Genomic DNA, 19,750 nt, shown 5'->3' on the forward strand with positions numbered 1-19,750 from the left:
ATGTGCAGCCGGCTCCTCGCCGCACGCCCTGGGAACGCAGCTACACGACTTTCTTCATCCCTGGCCTCCCCTGGGTTCAAGTACTCCAGCCCCTAGACCCCTGCTGCTCTCACACTGCTCACAGCCCCGCAAGTTCATTAATGTTAATTAATGACTGCTGTGTTTCATATTAAAATCACCAGCTCTAAGACACAAAGAACTTTCCATACATCAACTGCTTCAAAGCAATCGTCTCTACAGGCGCGCTAGCTCTCGGCTCTAGTTGCAGGATAATTGTGGGTATTACCCCTCAGGGAAGAGGGGAAAAACTACCCAGTAATTTACCTTGGGGGAAGACTGCACCGCCGGAGAGCTCCCTGTCAGCTCCTAATGGGTTACAACACTTGGCCTCTCAACAAATTATACAAAATTACAACCTGGTTAGCAGGGAGAAGTGATCTATCCCACAGCCCCATAGATGTAAGAAGTGTCTGACAGTCAAGAGAGGAGACCACAAGGTGGGTGTACATACCAAAAGCCTTACCAGCTCCAGAAGGTTAATCAGTATTGCTCATTTCATATAGCCTTGGATTATCCCACTAAGGATATTTTACACTCAATATATTATATTACTACTATGCCTCCAAGGGAATTAGTTAAAAAAAAAATTGAAGGAAATATTTCAAGTAGAGTAAACAGCTCTTCCCAGATTTTGACATTTATTTACACTGAAAACTAAAATGCAATTGCAAATCCAATGCCTGATCTTTGCCATTCTTCCTCAGGCACAATTTCTCCTGGAGGCAGCAGGAGCTTTATCTCAGTCACAGACTTTTGGATTGCAACTTTACCTGATACAAGTTTGTTCCTCAGTCCCTCCAGGACTTCTGTGCCCATTCACACACATTACCCACGGGCCAGGCTTCCCAACTGCTTAAACCCCATCGGAAAGTCTCCTTGTGGCCAACCCAGCCACGCTGCAGACCCCAAGGGCAGGAACATTGGGGTGGTGTTGGGATGGGAGAGGGCAGTGGCTCCCACAGCTGAGCTGAGCACATCTGGGGCTGTGGTGAGAACAATAGATTCAGAGCTGGTTTCTCTCACCTGTCACTTAGGTCCCTCCAAATCTCACATCATTGTATTAATCACTAAGGATTTATAAATGGCCCTCATTGGAGGCTAGTGGCATTTTAAGGACCCTGCATCACACAGTTCACAGAGCACCCCATCCCCAGAGACCTTCAACAGCTGCTAAGTTAAACAAATTTGGGACCAAAGTCTTTCACGGCCAACTGTGCAACTCACTCAGATCAGCGGTACTTTCACGTATGTTCAAGGGGACAGTTTGGGTTTGAAGGTTTTTGAACAGGTCTGCTTTATCCCATGGAAGCTTAAGACATTTTATCTGAAGATAGGGACAAACAAACTCTTTAACAGATGGGAGCAGTTCCTCAGATATTAAGTAATTAAGCACACTCAGCACATGTTAGCTCCTAAAGAAAATTGTTTTGAAGAGATAAGGCACTCTATAAATTGAGGTTTGCGGTTAACCAAAAATCTGCCATTTCATCTTTTGCTTACAAGGCTAATCTCATGAATTGGTACATGAAAAATGAAGATACAAGGAGCACTACATGATTTACAAAATTATCAGATTGAGGGGTTTTTTTAAGCTTCCATGCTTGTGTTCTTCCATTTTTCTGTGGTTGGCTAAGATTTAATAGGCAAGTAAATCTACTGCTTTTTCATCAGAAATTGCCTTTCTGTGCTTGCCTTGCTTCCAATTCCAGTAAGGACCATCAGCAGAAAAATGAAGCAGCTTTTCTCTATCATGGCTTTTCCAAGCAAGCGAAGCCTTGAGTTTCTTCACATTTATGAATACATCATTGGCAACCCTTTGTTGTGTCCAAGACAGCCTTGATGCTCTGGTGACCACCTCCAGCCAGACCAAATGTGCCTGAAGCAGCAAGACAAGAATTGCAAAGTAGCGAGTAGGCACAGCTTACCATGGCTCCTTCGCTCTTACTCTGAGCAACTTCCCGCTGCAGCCGAGCCACAGACAGCTTCTCCCTACGGAAAGAAAAGCCTGTGAATAGCAGTTCATTTTCCAGTGCCTTCCATCAGGGCAGCATTCCTGCACATCGCTGGGGTAACCCCCAGCAGGCCCCGCTCTCCTCCCCGTGTTCTCCTGCAGTATTTAGTGGCTGCATTATTGTTTCGTTTCGTGGCAGTTTGACAGAGCTGTCAATAAATCAGCTGAATCCAAACATCATTTGCTTCATTCAAACAACAAAGTAGCTCATCATGCCAGTGATATAGAAACAGACTGTGCAAATCATATTGTGTTATTTATTTTCCTATAGCCCTGCCCATCCGCTTTATTCTGCACCATATTAACCCATGCCAGAAGGCTGCTGCATCATCAATAAATATATGCATAGAATTGAAATTAAAACCATCTATTCTATATCTAAACACACTGTGATGCATTTTGCAACTACTGAATTATTAGATTTTTTTTTAATTAGCCTTTTTTCATATAAGATCCTTACACAAATGTTTGGCTCGACTCAACTAATAATTACTTTGTTTAATTAAGGATTTGGCAACCACAACACATTTTTAAGTACACTGAAAAGTTGTAAGAAAGGAATGAAAAGTAGTGATTAGCATACATAGAAAAGGAAAGATAACTTCCCATTGTATGGGCGGGGGCAACTCCATCCCCCAAAGACCCACAAAGCTGCCAAGCCGGGGCAGAAGTAGGGCCCAGGCTCTGTAAATGGTCCTATCATTGACTGGGCCACTCTCATCCAGCATGGAAAATAACTGCTCTATGGTATTTTATTCCCAAATGTGCAGAAAAAAAAAGTAGCCTTTAAACCATTTCTCAGGAACCGTTCCTGATGAGGAAAATCTGAGCATGCCTGCCTAATTCCTGTGGAATGACAGCACTCCTGTCACTCAGCCACAGCTCAGTGTATGCTTGGGTCACTGCACCAGTCCCCTCTCTCCATTTTGGCAGAAGATGTGGTATTTAAGCTGAGTCTCCCTGCTGGTCACCCACCCCCACATGCTTGCTGCACCCCTCAGCATTCCCCACACAGCCAACAATCATGGTTATCAGATTAGCACCAAGCATTGCCAAAATCCTGATCTGTAAACAGGGATGATGCTGAAACCATGGAATATCAGCAAAAGTTGAAGATGATACAGCCACAGCCCTGTAGAAGTTGGGTTTGTGTTCTCCAGCATGGTATCAAGACCTTTGGCACATGTGAAACATCATAGAAAACTGAGAAGTGGCATTGGGAGTCCAGCATTGAGAGCCTTAACACAGGTGTCCTAAACACAGCTTCTAAAAGACACGTACCACTTCCCCCCTTCCTTGCTCAGATACTATCACAGGCAAATTACAAAACTGGTTAATCCTATTTTAAGGATTTAGTTCATCTGCTGGAAATAGCCCCTCGCATTTTTGCACTGCTTCAGTGCCCTAATATGTTCTAGTGGAAAAAGCAAGTATTCCCTTTGAGGAGGTTTTGACCTTTTAATTGCAAAACAAGTGCCTAAAGATATTTTATGAGAAAATATGTGGAGGGTTGGGGGAGAATAAACAAACAACCCCCCCACAAACCACTCCTCCATACATTTCCTGCCAGTGGTCTGGAGAGGTTTATTTAGCTATGCCTCCTACATCAGGAATACTCCTACTTCCCTCTCTCCATGTTAACTCCAACATGGAATCAGTTCCACATTTCTGGAATTTTATCAGAATAAATTCCCCTCAAGGTCCATTCACAAAGAGGGCTTCTCCAATGATGCCAGGTCTTCCTTGTCTGGGTGAGGATCCCTGATGAGATTCAGAAAGGTTTTCTCAGCAATTTTCCCAGTGAAGGACAGCAAAGACAGGCATTCTCAAACTGTGTTTATAACATTGCTGCTGTTAGGAACAGAACCACTTCTCAATAGCAGAAAATGAAAAAGAAACCAGCCTATCATGTAGAAGAGGGAAAAAAAAGTGCCATAGTGGGTACAGATGAGCCATCTGTTCCAACAATGTCTACAAATAGTCAGCTTCGAGGCAAGCAAACTCTATGCTCCCGCTTCCTCCCTCCCACCAGCATCCCCCAGGTGAAGGAGCTGTGCACTCCCAGCCAGCCCATGCAGATGGCTACCTTCCTCTGGGCAGGACGTGTGGCAGAAGCTCAGCGTGCCTGTGGACCACAGTTACCCCCAAGACTGTTCCAGGGAGCTCTGTTAGTGATGCATGTGGCCCATTGCCCACAGCGAGCCGTTTCCCACCACCGCTACACAAACGCGCACCCGTGTGATTGACAATGAATGTGGCCAGACTCCCTTTACAAGCCAACAGCATTTAAAACTAATTCACAGTGTTGGAAGTTTTCATATGAGATAGATGACAGGAGGGAACAAGGACCTTTATGTCTAAGGATGACCAAATAAACCCTCTGGTTATTATCCACCATCTCAGTCAGTTCTGCTTAAGGCAGCACCTTCAGTGACTACTCTCAGCCCCCATTTCTAACGTGGTATTACAAAACATTTTACTATGATTGAGCTGCAAAAATAATAAGCTTTTAGCTGCTTTAGTCTTTCAGATGTTTCAAATGTAAAGAACGTTTGACATGCAGCTTCAAAGTTAATCTTGTTTTTTTAATCTTTGTTTTTAAATAGGAAAAAACAGTAGCATCGCTTTGTTGCTATATGATTTTATTTATTTTTAATCAAGCATGTTTCATCCTTATAGCATGACTAATTAACAAAGTTAATTAGCAACTACAGCCAACCTGCAAGGAAGCAAAATCTTCTCTGGGGATTTAAACAATTAATACATGTTCATTGAGAAGGTCTCATGTTCTCTTTTGAAAAACCTCCAAATGATAAAAGGTTTACAAAAATGCTCTTTGAAAGCACAGTTTATGCTCTTAGGTTTGAATATTTGTATTGTAAGTGGCAAAATTCCCAGCCAAAGACTTTGCAAAGAAATAATTAAAGAAGCCAAACAAGGATTCAATTATATCCTTTCCAGATGGAGCCAAGCACACAAGCAGTCAGAGTGTGGATGGAAGAAAGATACATTTCAACTCTCAGTATCACTGGTAGATATTGCAGTAGCTTGTTCTAAAAAACAACAGTTTGAGGAAAGCCCATTTAGTCCAAGAAAAACATAAATGTGCTAAATAATTCTGCGTATTCAGAACTCTCCTTTAACTAAAATTCTCCTTCACTCTCCTTTCCCACCAGGTTCCACTCATTCAACTGCCAGACAAAAGAAACCCTGTATCAGATGGCAGTAACAGCTCAGGGCTCCACCACAGAACCACTCTGCTCGAGCTTCTCCCCCATCCACAAGGACAAAGGCAGGGAAGTCAATTCAGTCACAAGCCCCTACCTATCCCTTAACTCTGAACAAATGCTGATGCTCTTCCTGATGTGGTAACACATCTCCTCAGATCAAGCACCACAATAAAAGCTACACTGGGTACATGAAAGGCTCTATTTTTCTCAGTTGTTCTTTTTGTATTGCTACTGTACATTGATACAATAAACCCAGAAACTCTAGAAGTGTACTTCAGCTTCCCAAACTTTGATCTTCATTTTTATTTGGAAACTTCAGATTCAGAAACTGTCAGATGTAGGGCTTTGCATCTCCATCTAAGAAAGATATTACTTAAATTAGCTTCTGAATAAAGTTAAAATGTGCTGAAATATATCCAATTGCCAAGACCTCAGCTATACAGAATCAGGATGTATTTTCAGTGGTAATTTTACTGTTTTAATGACGAAAAGTAATTTTATCTTTAATGACGAACACAGTCAAAACTCAAAAAGAATGGGAAGTATCTTAGAAACATCATCTGAAACTGAAGTTAATGCTTCAGCAAACCTTAAGCCACATGATCCCCTAGGAAGAGAAGGGCTCTATCCACCCTGATGCTGTCCTTTCCTGTCCTGATCAGCGCCACAACCTGCTAGCATGTATTGACAGCTCTTACATTTTCAACAAGTGTCAACATTGGCACTTGAAGATTTCAAACTTTTCCTATTTTCTAAGTAAATTACTACTTCTCTACACAACAAAATTCAATAGGTATGAAGCTCCAAAGTTACTCATTCATTTCTCTATCCACCTTTTTTTCCATGAACAGGAATGTGTTTTCTTCATGTTTCATCCTGTCTTGGAAATTTTCATTCTGAAGCAATTTCATTCAGAAGCAATCAGTCCTGCACCACAAAGTGAAGCCCACCTTTTCTTGTCGTTTTATAACTTTCACTATTTGAAAAGCCAGAAAATCGCCACTGACAAAGTCAAACTTTGAAAATACAGTGAATATTTGTTTTATCATTGGTGACTGTGGCCAAGCAGAATGGCCAAGCTATATTCCAACGAGTCCTTCCATCCCTTCTGGAGGCTGTTTTGGAGCAGAAAAATCCCAACCAAGTTTCCACTCTACACTATCACAGTGATATTCAGAAGGTGAATAAATACTTTTTTTCTCATGGGGAAAAAGCAAACAGAAAACTGACAGAGAACCCAGACTTGCAAGGCCTCCCAAACCTCCTTGTGCCTTGGAACCATTCCTTGTCTACCGCCTACCAAAATTACTTCTCCATAACGTTTTTCCCCCTGTATCATTACTTGTAGACACAGCACTGTCTTTCCAATGAACCAGAAGAAGCCACAACTAAACCCCATCACACATGGATTAAACATAGCACGGTACTAACAACTGACCCAGGGGCAGGGTGCTAGTTTGTGCAGAGAGATACAGTTTGTGCGTGGCTTCCCTCAGCTCCTGGTTTTCCAGGGAGGTTTCCCATCCAAGTGCTGACCAGGCTTGACCCCATCGAGTGGATGAGATGTGACAGGGGAAGGGCCCAGGGTGGAATGGCTGCAGTGAACTCATGCGCCTCTTTCAGCTCCGATTGCGGGCGCGGCGCTCAGCAATGCTGCTTCCCCTGACCGTCACGTACAGCGACCGCGCTCGCTGCTCCATAAATGTCAGAGCATTGTGGAACTGGGCTTTCAGAGCCTCAGCGCCTTAGCCAGATCTGGCAATAAAGGAGTCATCCTGCACAAAAAATATTCATTGCAAATTTAAAGCTGAGCGAAGTACAGGCTTCATTTAACTACTTTTACAATAATTGCAAGGACTGGAGTTACAATAACAGAAGTACTAATGCTGTCAGGCAGAAGCAGGAAAGATAGGATGAGCCACCAGCAAGGAACAGCTCCTATTCACTGCTAATTTATTGGTAATAAAAGATAAGCCTACAGAAAATATAATTTACATTAAACTTCTCTTCTATAAGACATGATTCTGCCAAATCCAGACAAGCGAAACAGGTAGTAACTTATTTAAACTGTATTTTCTTTGGGTGACACTAAAGCAAGGGAAAAAAATTATAACTATAATCTAAAATAAGAATCAGCAATCCTCATGAGCTCCTCACCAATTTCCAGTGGATTTTCATGTACGTAAATCTGAAGAAGTTCAAAGACAACAATCTAGTTGGAAGCATCCAAACAAGACACCAAATACAAAAGAAATGCCATGGAAGAAATCACAGGAGAACAAGTCAGAAAGGAGGAGGCGAAGAGAGGAACACCATGAGGGGAGAGCCTTCATTATAAAAGCAAAAACATTGTCTTTGGCTAAAAAGTGGGACAGTCATGGCAAAGAAACTAGAAAGGGAAGCTTATCAGGAGTCCATGGCAGATTATCCCCAAATTGTTTCCATGACAAATTACTCTCCCAGCATGGGCACAGCATCCAAGGTCAGCCGGGCACCTGAGCAGGGTAATTCCCCTCCTCTGAGCACGAGCACGAGAACACGCAGCGATGCCTTTTCAACAGAAGCATCCTCTCTCACATTGGCAATCTTTATTATTTCATTGATATTTATTGTTTTCAGCACTGAAATTATGTGTGCAAGGCTGCATACTTTAATGATTCTTTGGTATTTCAGCCAACATTTCAAATATATCTATTTATCTATATCTGTTTATTTATTAAAGTTGGACTGTCTTCTTCCATTATTAGCTCTGACTCCACAGTACTGCCCACCTTTCAAATTTTGTACAGATTTAGGCAAAAAAACATAGTTGAGGAGGTCTAGACCCAAAGTTTAAAACATTGGGGTTTTTTTCTCTTGAACATCAAGATGGTTTTTAACCTTGGTGATGCAGAAAAAACAGTAAGTGAAGAGCAAAAGCTTTATAAATACAGACCCTAAAATAATTTTCATTAGTATGTGAGAAATAATTAGAATGACAAGAAATAGAGCTCCCAAACAAGAGATGGCATCAGCCATCACATCAATGCAGTTTCTTGACTAAGAAAAAAATATGAAAAAGTGATTTCTCCCCCATTAGGCACTTATTCAATTGCAGAATAAAAGACTAATGTCTGTGTGACACAATGCCAAATCATTGAGATAATTATGAATCATACCAAGCAATCATTTTACAAATCTCCTGGAACATCTCACTTTATGACCATTATTCATGAGATTATGCATTCAACTGCAATTTTTTTGCAGATACATTCCTCTGAAGCCTTTCTTTTGATCTGAGATTCCAGACCAAAGAAGAAGAAAATTGGTCTGGGAAAAAAAATGAGTTTTTCTAGAAAGAAAAAAACGGAGAGAAAACCCCATGTTTTTCTAACAATGTCTAAAGCCTGCAGAGAGCAGTGAGAGATACTTACAGACTTCTTTTAAAAAACAGCCCAAACACAGAGCAGTAAACTGCAGCAGGAAGAGACTTACACCTGGCTATCCACCTGAATGCAACCCCTTCAAGTATAAAACATCAAAACCTAAGTGCCAAAAAACACCAAGTAAACAGCACCAGAATACTGAACTCTGAAATACATGTAAAGTACAAGTTGTCACATTATGAATTAAATAGCCCATGCATTATGGAAACCTTGCATTTATCAGAAAGCAAAGTGCAGGGCCAAATCTTGCACAGATTTGCTCCCTGTTTAAACCTTTTGATTCAATATATCCCAGCTAAACTACTAAAAGCCACTGCTAAAAATAAATGAGCACTGGATCCATCACACAAAATTCGTTATTATTTAAACTGGTACATTAACCAGAAACCTTATTGTCTCTGTTCTGAAATCCACACCTTAAAGTATAGAGCAAAAACAATTTGACAAATTCACAGTGCTGTAGTTTGGAATTTCTTGACATAAGTGACTGATTTATCAATTTAAGTATTACATTAACAGCAATATTTATATTTAATGCTGTATTATTTCTGCCAATAGGTTGCAATCCAAGAAGCATACAGTGGGAATTTGTACAATTAGGCAAGCTGCCAAGTTCTCAAACAATTATCATCACTGAAAACCTCGGTGTTCAAACAGGAAAAAAAGAAGGAAAGGACTAATAAAAGTTAGTTTGGAATATTAATTCAGCAAAAGAAAACTTTACATTACAATATAGGCAGCTGTTGCACAGCTAGTAATTCTAGAAGAATTACTGCTTGCTCTTTTTTCCAGGTGCTAGTTTAAAAAAATATTTTACACTAAGCAAAGCATATTTAATCAAAGCCTTTAAATGGTACAAAATTTCTCCCTGAGAATCCTTTAACAGCATGAGGCCTACAGTTTGCACTTTTCTAATTAAAACATACAGTGGTGTTTATCTGCTTTGTGACAGCATCCTCAGAGCCACCACATTATTCTTATGACCTTCTCCAGTCCAGGTCAGTGTGAAAAGCAAATTGTCTCTCTGGTACATGACTAATTCACCCGATCCTCCCTCAGCAGCATATGGTCCAGGAGCTCCACTTCTTTAAGTGTGATGATAAGACCATACAACAGGTTGCTCAAAACTTCCCAGCTTAGCTTGATAGTGCAGTTGAGTTCAAAGTGGATTAAGAAAGAGGCACAGGGTCATTGCTACATGAAAGTCTGGCCCATGGAGAAAGACAACAGTGTAAATCACTACCTTTTAATCCCTCTTATTCCCAACACACACAAATTGCCACTATTCATTTCACATGCCCACAAGACGCTTTTTTTGGTCCTAATCCCCAAAAACACCTGCTCTCTTTGCTAGAAGTACCAAAGCTGGTGACACTGGGCTGTTCGGTAGAGCTGACACGGGCCTGGCAACACATCAGTCACCAACACAAGGAAGGTGCTGCTGAAGCAGATGTTGCTTCTAAATTATTTTTATTTCTGTGACTTGGTGACACTGAAAGCAACAGCAGAGATGTGAATGGAGAAGTTCTGCCTATAGAACTATCAAAAGATTATTTTTTTAATGCTCATTCAAGACAGAAGAGACAGAGAAAGTACTAGATAGGAACCACTCTGTGTAAGACCACCTCTCCCATCTTGCCTGCCCTGAACACGTCGTTCAGCACTTCTGCTTTATTCCAGACTTCAAGCCAGGCTACAGCTGTAGGTCGTGCACAGCATTCCTGTTAGGGCACACAGAGCTGTTCCTCCTCAGTGGCATTGCTCTTAGCAGTGTCTCCCAGCTTGTGAGTGTGTAAATTCTCATCTCTTTTCTTGCTGTTCAGTTTTAATCTGGGTCAAGCCATTCTCTAGACTAGACGGAGTCTCAGTTCTTGTGTTTCTGGTTGGAGTGTTATGGATGATTTGCAGTATCAGATCCTTACAGCATAGAGATTTATACCATTTTTATTGTATTGTTTACTCGTGTTAGTTTTGGGTTTTTTTCTTAAGTAAATATTTGGAATCCAGAAGATATCTATCTCCTGCTGTATGATAAATACTTTGGTTTGTGACCCAAACCCCTTCAGCCATTTCTAGCGGAAGTGAATTATTTTTTTCACTGAGCCTGGATGTAACACAACCTTGGAAAATGAAAAACAAAGGAAGAAAGAAGCAAACAAGGTTTTCTTTTTGCAAAGGACTTGAAAGTTGAGCTAACAAATTCCCCCAATCACTTTTCCTCATATATATTTTTTCTCTGCAGATTTGTCACATGGAGATGATGTGCTGTGGAAATTCTTTTGAAAGGACATACATTTCCCTAAGGGGTTTTTAATGAGAATTTATTGCTCATGAAAGATTCAGGATTGGCAGCACTTCAGTCTTCAGTTAATGATCTTTTGTTTATTAACATAAAATGCATCACACTTAACAGGAGTGTAACTTTCCCAACCAATGTATCAAAGCACAAAAGAATTCTCACTCCTTCCGTCTTATCCCCTGAGGCTGTCTGAGAGGGTGTTAGCTGAAATTTATATGGTTGTCCTCTATGAAAATGAAGTCAGAACTCTTGTTTCACGTAAAACTGAAAATCATGGAAACATTTTTTCATAACCAAAATTACCCAGACATAAACTAACAGCAAGAAATGTCAGTACACTACTATGACTTCTCACAGTGCCTGTTCCTTCCACACAAACCTTTTACCAGAACCAGAAGGTCTTTGCTTAGTCCTGATCCTAATTACTTTTACATTTTGTGGGTAACATTCGTGCAAAGTGCTGATTCCACATCCTGGTAGTAAATTACCATCTTTAGAAAATCAACAAATTTGCAAAGAGTGATGAAGACTATAGGCAACTGGGTCTGTAAACCAGAGTTCCCAGAAACACACCCCTAAGCCACCTCTTGTATTTTTAGGGAAATGAAAGGACAGAAATACATTTCTTAAAAAAAAAAAAAAAAGGATGAAACCCAACACTGAAGGAAAATGGGTGTAAGGCACAAACCCCAAATTCATTGTTTTGGATACTAAGCTCAACCAAACTCCTAGATCCCACTGCTTTCTTCATAACTAGCTTTCCTTCGGCTCTGCCCAAGAGATACTCCCAGTTCTCATTTGTTTGTGAGAATGTTTAGAAAGATTTTCCTCCCTGCTCTCTACAAAGCCTTTCACTTTTGCTCTTACAGTTCAAAGCAGATGCCTGATTTTGCTTCATTACTGGTTGATCTCTTACCTCTGTTTTCCACTCCTTTGTTCCCAGATCATCACAACAATTCCTGGTATTCTTTGTAATCTCTTTTTAAAGGAAGGTGTTACACAGTGTGATGCATTTCTATCCATCCAGAAAGCCCACAGCATGAGGACTTCTGGTTTTCTTAACAGGCTGCATTTGCTATGTCTTTTTTCTCTCTGAGCTATATTTATTGCAAACTCTGTAACCTTCCGGATGTCACTCATGTCCTGCTCTAACTGAACACTGAAATACCTTGAAAAAACCATGTGGATAAGAAGCAAGACCAAAGTGATTTTGTGCTTTGCTCGCTTTGCTCACAACCCTCTCTCTTGACTTTTTTTTTTTGCATTTACACAATTGTTCAATACTTAGATATTCTGGTACAAATCACTAACCAATCTGCAATAACCTTCCACTCGCAGAGAAAATACAGAAAAGGATCAAACCTGGTCAGAAAGTCCTTTTCTTTACTGAATAAATTGTTTTCTTTTTGGTTTTTTTTTCTTGTAAGATCATTTTGCACCCTCAAGAATACTGTTCTGGTAAGACCCAGAAATACTGCTCAGTCAGGTGGACATGTTTCACTGGGAACCGTCTCCATTTTAAGGCCAAAGCAGCTGAAACTCAGATCAGGGCCCTGGAGTAATTTTTTCTGTTGTTCATCACTCTGAGAGATAAAAGACAATTTCTTCTCACATCATTTTACAGAAAATCAAATAATCTGAACAGTGAGATTACACTTTTGGATACAGCACTTTTGATACAGCCCCTGCAGGTGCTTTCCAATAGGACTCTTAGCAAATGACAGATAAAATAAATGAAATATTTATTTTCTGAGAGGATTTCTTAAATGTCTACATCAAACATACTTAAGATTTACCAACAGGCAATAACTGCCACTTAGTTTTCAGTTTCAGAAATGCGATCATGTTTATTGAATGCAAAGATTTTGAAAGAGAAGGTAATTCAGACTTTCCTATAAATTTCTATGGACTTGGGTAAGCTACTAGAGCTACTAGTTTCATGAAGAGAAAAACAGATGAAAGCTAATAAGAAGAATCTTCTTTTTTTTTAATTTAAAGTGATGCTGTAACAAACTGCCTCGGAAAAAGTTATAAACTGCTGGACTTCCCCCAGTCCTCCCACAGGCTAAGGAACGTGTTTCAGTGTGCCTTAAACAAAATAATGTTCTCTACACTATGTCTCACCATGCTGGAAACAAAACAAGCAGTATGTTGAAAATCACTTTGAAGTATCCTTCAGTAACCCAACACACGAATTCATATTCATGCAGCCTTACAGCAATAAAATCAGTTCCATGCTAATGATATAATTGTTTCTTCTATCATTCTGTCTATAAAAGAAGACTAGATAAAGTCAAAGGCAGTGGCCTCTGGCTGATTATGTGTTTTGACAAATTAGATGATTAACTGAAACCTCAAACCCAAGCTTTGCTGTCTCAATAGACCTAGAAGAGGAGAAGAAAAGCTTGGCTTTTGAAAGGACGTGGCTCTACAGGGACCTCAGCCCAGACTGAGAGCGCTCCTCAAAGAGCAGTGTTTGTACTGAGCACACAGCCGTGCACACAGCCTAATTCCAACAGAGAAATTACAGTTGTCACTTTAAATAATGGAAGCAGCATATGGCAATATATGCAAAATGCTTTCCAACATGTTCAAGTAGAGATGCAGAAACTAAGTTATCAATGACAGTTTTACCACATAATATACCAGTGTAACACTTAACAACACCGAAAATGAAATCCAGACATATCAGTGGGGCAATGGCAGTATTTTTATATTTATGAAGCTGTTTAAATTCACATACAGTCAAGGCACAACTAGGAATAAAACAGGGAAGACTGAATAGCAGCAGGCACAAGATCCACTTGTGTTGCTCAAGTTGTTTTACTGAGCTCAGTCAAAAAACTCAACAAGTGGTGCTCTGAACTTCTTCAGTATAACAGCTTCAAGCTCTGTTCTCTGAATATTAAATGACAAAGCATTATCAGGTGAAAGTAGAGTACTATCTATCCTTCCAGTTAGTACAGCTCAACAAAGCTGGGCCAGAACTGTATAGAGCTTTTCCAGTTATTTGTGATGTGACTGAAAATGCTGTTACAAAACAGTGTCCTTTCATCCTTTTACAAGTAAACACAATCTAAAAAAACAGCTTTCTGTTTAAAACCTGAATCAGGGAAGCAAACACCTCAAGAAACCCCAGACAAACTAAACCCTCTTGGGGCATTTTCCCCAAAGACAGCCAGCTCTGCTCTGAGAATGAGGCCAGCTTCTCAGAGCTCAAATAGCATCAACTTCAATGGAAGTTCAGCTTCAGCAAACAAGACACATAATTTAAAAGATACGGATGAATAAGGATTAAGATGTGTTAGTGTTTGGGCATTTCCAAACATATTAAATCTATATTAAGAAATACTAACTGTCTGAAGTATTAAAATGGGAATGCTTTCAGCAGTTCAAATGTCAACCAGACAGGCAATTCCACATTTCTCTAGTTTCAGCAACAAATATCATGTTTTGAAATCATCTGATGTTTGAATAAAGCTCTTTGCCATTTTTCACAGCAGATGTATTGTATCTGGGTAATGAACTGTGCTCTGAAATAACTTATTACAGCCATCACCGCAGCCAGCTACATCACCTTTGGCAGAAAGCAAAATAAAAATCACACAGTGCTCACATAGCACCACCACAAGTATTACTTCATTTACAGAATCAGGAAAAGCTCCATTTTAAATCAAGGTATTGATTATTTCAAAATTCAATTCCCCAGTCAAAAGCTGTAACAAGAAAATAAATCAAATAAAGGGCATTTTCCAATTAAGTAAGTGACCCTAATCTTGATTTTAAGTTACTTTGATATTAGAGATCATAAAGTAGAACCACACTTTAAGTATCCAGATTATTAGAGTAGGAGTTAAAACAGACATATATAAAACAGGTAATTAATTTTGTAGGTAACTCTCCTGCATCATGGCCATGCCTTTAGCATATAAGATCAAAACATCTGACAGAAAATTGATAGATGGGTACCTTGATGTTTTTCTGCTTAAACCTAAGGTTTACCTTTAATTCCATACCTTATTTTAGTAATAAAAGGGTCAGAATGAGGCTGCAACAAGCACCTACTTTAACATCCACTCCACCCAATAACCAGCAATTTTCTTAGAGAAAGCCAGAAGCGACCTCCTCCACACCCAAGGTTCATTAGCAAAATTGTAACTGTGGCTCTTCAGTGTTTTACAAGAGTGCATAAAAAGCTGAAAGTTGAATATATGTTACTAATGGTCTAAGTTGTTATCCAGGTGGTCAGAGCTGCTCTGAACTCAGGGGATCAATATCTAAGAGATATTTGGGTTCACTTTCCTTCCCGAAAGTCCCCAAAGCAGAAGAGAATCTCTTCTCCTTTTTCACCAGGCTGCAAGAACCAGCAGACTTTGATGCACTAAGATACTTCCATGTTGACATATTTTCCTTAACAAGATATTTTCTTAATTAGTTTCATCTGCCATTTGGAGGTTATCTAGAAGACAAGTTAAGAAATTTTTTTAGTGAAGCAGAAAAAGCCCATGTAAACATATTAGGTTGCATATTATTCCTTATTATAAAACTAGTACCTGCTTATTACTGCACATCCCACAAAAGCAGTTTTCACAGCTGACACTGAAAGCTGTTATCATCTAATTTCATGTGGAAATGAAATGCTAGGATATTTTTCTGCACAAAACCTCCACATATTCATCCCTTCATCAAACATTTTTGGTGAGACTGCATGAACCAGACACAGAGGTATTGCCTTGCCCTGCTGCTGGCTCTGCCCACAAAGGTAAAGCCTTACACCAGTAGCTCTTCCCTGGCTTCTGCCTGCAAAGCTCTTGGCATCCACACAACGTCCCAGTGTGTTAGATAATATAATACAGCTACATGCTAAATTAAAATATATTTTAGTTAGCATGCTGCTGCTTTTTTCCCAGTCTCAGATAAAGATAAGGAAAGGACAGAAAAAGATAAACTCTCAAGGTACATGAGGTCTGTCAACAGGTATTTTACCTCAGCAATGTCTTACGAAAACATTATGAACTGTACCTACATATAGACAGTGCTTCTGTATGCACCTATAAAAACTATGGCTTTGTTTAAAAATCCTATTATTCCAATTTCTCAGAGACGCAAGTGACAGAGAAAACAATTGATTTTCTAGATAGGTAGGGAATAATTTTTCTCTTCCCGTATACACAGATCATGGTCTACACGGTTTCCCAAAGACATATTTTCTTTAAAAGCTGCAATATTTCTTGGAGCATTCCCTGCAACAATAACAATCAACTTTTCTTTTACAAGGAAAATGTTTCTAAGTGCACACAAGTACTGATAGCCAAAAGTATTAATGAAGAAAAGTATTTAAAACCACTAGAAAATTATGCCATCATACCAAGCAGTAATTTAACACTTTAAACAGGCAGCCAGATGGCTGGTTTCAGTCAGCCCATTTACAGTGACATGTATTTAATCAGCTGAGTTACCCCAGACAAACAACCAGCCTGGATTTCTCAGAGCAGGACAATGACGGAGTGGGATAGCTGGAACTGCAGGTCAGCAGGGTTTAGAAATTACTTCAGGCTGGGGCTCGCCAGTCCTTGGCAGGCCAGAGGCTCAGCCCCGCTCCCTGGGCCAGCAGAACCACTCAGGCACCTGCTGGAAGCCCCAGTGGCTCAGCAGGACCTGTGGGACATTCCTCCAGGGCCAGCCACAATCCCCCAGATGGGATTTTAATTACAGTCCCACCACACCAGTGCCTCCTGCCATCCTTCAGTCCTTGAGCCTGAGTGCCAGCAGCCTCGGACACACATCCCCCTCTGCCAGTGCCCAGCTGGCCAGCCAAAAATCACACACGGAGAGATTTACTGGACAGGGAGGGGAAAAAACGCTGTCCCTGCCACACAGCAAAATTTCCTCTGACTCTTCAGACTTTTGTTCTATTGATATGCTCTTCAGTAGAGACCTCCAGCCACTGTCACACTCTGGCTGGACTTTTTCATTTAGGTTATAAATCTGCTCCTTCCTCAACGGTCAGAGGATTTTCCCAGGAATTCCCTGGCCAACCACCAAACAGTCCCACTAAAGGCCAGAGCCATGCTTTAACCTATTTAACTGTACCCCCCAATGCCCACCCTCCTCTCTATGCCTGTATTAATTTCCTCCACATCCTCTCCTTCTGTATTTCCACAAAGCACTCTGCCCTTCACTAGGATCTTAACACTGCCGAAGTCAACACGTTCTCACCAGTTCTAATACATGGGTTTGGTGCTGGTTCTCCTAAGCAAACTTGGTTTGCTCCTGAAGTCAATGATTATGGACAGAGCCATTCAGGAACATCTGTGTACTGTCCCTGGACATCACAGAAGAGGACAAACCTGGGGAGAGCCAACATCACAGTCTCGGAAGAGGTCAAAGCAGCTGGATCAGTAACTGCAGAGAGCTGACAGAGCCCCTCCCATTATTTAACACAAAATGCAAAAAGGTGTCATAAATTTTCACAAATTGCTCAAATATTATGATCTGAGTACTCAAATACTTATTTCTACCTGAGCACTCTACAGGAAATGTGCCGTTTGAGTTGGTAATAGAACCACATCAATGACTCCCAGAACCAGACCCAACTTTGAAACAACGTGTGTTGAGCCTCACTGCACAAAGCAATGAAGACATTACCCATGCCGTCCACAAGAAACAATCTCATACTCAATGCTCACTGTTACACAATATACTGCCCTAGTATTTACTGCCCTTTTTATGCTCTTCTATGCACAGAGGCACATAACATTGTCTTTATTTTAAGCTAGTCAAAGTTTGAGAGCTTTCCTGAGAGATAAGGATTTTTTTTTCATTTCATTTGTAAAAGGAATTAAAAATCTAGATCACAACATCCAACAACAAACAACAGTGGAAGTCAGTGCCAGGCTTGCTTATTCTCAGAAACAAAGTTGAGCAGTCTCAAGACCTTGCCATTTGAGCATAGATTGCATTCTGGCATATCAGATGCTGCGGTAATGGGATTTTATAAATCTGAAATGCATTCATATTGTGTACATAAAGAAATCTCTTGATGTTTTACTTAGTTCAATGCTCTTTTTCATCATATGTACCAACCCATGCCACCCTGCTTTCAACAGCTAATAACCAATACATCTGATGAAAATTAATTGTCTTGACAGCTTGTATAAAAACTATAAAGGTGCAAAGGAAAAATGCTGTGGCAGCATTTTCTTTCTCTGTAGGACAGTAGCTATGGAAACTATCTTCAGAGGCCAACTGGCTGCCATCCCAGTGCAGCACAAAAAAAAAATCAAAATGCTACTTTCAGAGGGTTACTCAGTGGCACCAGTCATAATTATCAACATCTACAAAGTTGCTGCACATTAGCCAGAGCAAAGTATTGGTTCATTTTGTTGGAAGCAAAGCTGATACGACATTATAGCACTATTACAGACCTGGATAATACAGAGCCTTATAAACTATCATCATATTGATAATTATTATGATAACCTGCCAAAAAGAGCATAAGAACATGTGAAAATAGACAGCTATCTAAAATATCAATGTGCAAACCATTCGATCTCCTAACAGAAAATATTTTATTACTTATTATGATAGAAATACTCAAGTAAATACTTGCAGATGAAGAGGAAATCTCTAATCTTATTTAACTGTCACATTTCACTAACTGAAACTTATCCTTTCTGAAGGTTTTATCCCATATAGCTAGCCTGAACAAAAGCCGTGATTTCTAATACAGTCAGAAAAAATCAACCTTTTTTTATAAATGCTGAGAGATTGTGAAGGATTTTTCCCTGAAAAGGTGACACACAAAGGAGCCAGAAGTTCATTACTGCAAATGCATGTGAAAACTTTCACTGCCAGCCACAGAAGAACTGCAGTCACAGGTCATTGATGACACTCAAACTTTTGAAGAAATATGTCTTCCATCCAGAACAGTATTCATAAAGTAAGAAGATTTCAGTCCACAAGAAACTTATAAGGAAGAAAGCTGGAGTGTACATACACCTCAAGTATATACATAATTCCACCATTACAGAGCTTGGTATTTCATTCAACCATACAATTTTGTGACTCTGTGGTATTCTCTAGTGGATAATTTCTCTTTCTGTGGATAACTTTCTCCAGTTTCTCTGGAAAACTCCTTCTCTGACACCAGCAATTCTTATTTAAATGGTTTATGGAGACTACCCAGGAACATCAGAGTTACACAGACCAGGTTTATGTTCAATCAAGAGCCAAATTCTCACATTGCACTGGCTGGGTGCGGTCTGCTGGGGGCTGCGGAAATGGTACCTCTTGAAGAATTTGACTTGAAACCTTGGAACCTTGACACGCACTACAAAACCTGAGTGTCTGAGGCACTGGGCTGTCATCTGGTTATCCTGGTAACCTCTGAGCACCCACAAATCAATGATGGCCTCATCCAAAAAAGTCTATGCCTATGGGCAGAAAATAGCTAAAAAATAAGGCACGTGCCTAAAATACAGGATATTAAGACAACTTTAAAATCCAATTTAGCTCACAGATTGCAATCGCTGTTATTCAAGCATGTCTGTATCTCCATCCTGCTGTTTCCACCGAGAGGCTATGATCCATCTGCTCCTTAGCTCATGAGGATCTGCCTGTAAGAGCAGACCCAGCAGGCTGGGGATTCACAGCAGGCTCTACTGCTGTAGCCCCATTTTGCCTGCTGAAGATCTTTTAACCCAACTACTCCACTGCCCAGCTC

At 40.2% G+C, this 19,750-nt stretch overlaps 1 protein-coding gene across 11 annotated transcripts in view; it reads right to left on the reverse strand.

The window, feature by feature from the left end:
- NCKAP5 (NCK associated protein 5) overlaps positions 1–19,750 on the reverse strand; it is a 379,214-nt gene that overhangs the window by 194,284 nt on the left and 165,180 nt on the right. For all 11 annotated transcript variants that reach the window (XM_048309430.1, XM_048309431.1, XM_048309429.1 and 8 more), the window contains one exon: positions 1,986–2,049. In XM_048309430.1, coding sequence (XP_048165387.1) covers positions 1,986–2,049 — 64 coding nt within the window. The remainder of the gene's footprint in view (positions 1–1,985; positions 2,050–19,750) is intronic.

Source organism: Corvus hawaiiensis, chromosome 7, assembly GCF_020740725.1.
Source record: "Corvus hawaiiensis isolate bCorHaw1 chromosome 7, bCorHaw1.pri.cur, whole genome shotgun sequence".
In the NCBI taxonomy this organism is placed as follows: Eukaryota; Metazoa; Chordata; class Aves; order Passeriformes; family Corvidae; genus Corvus; species Corvus hawaiiensis.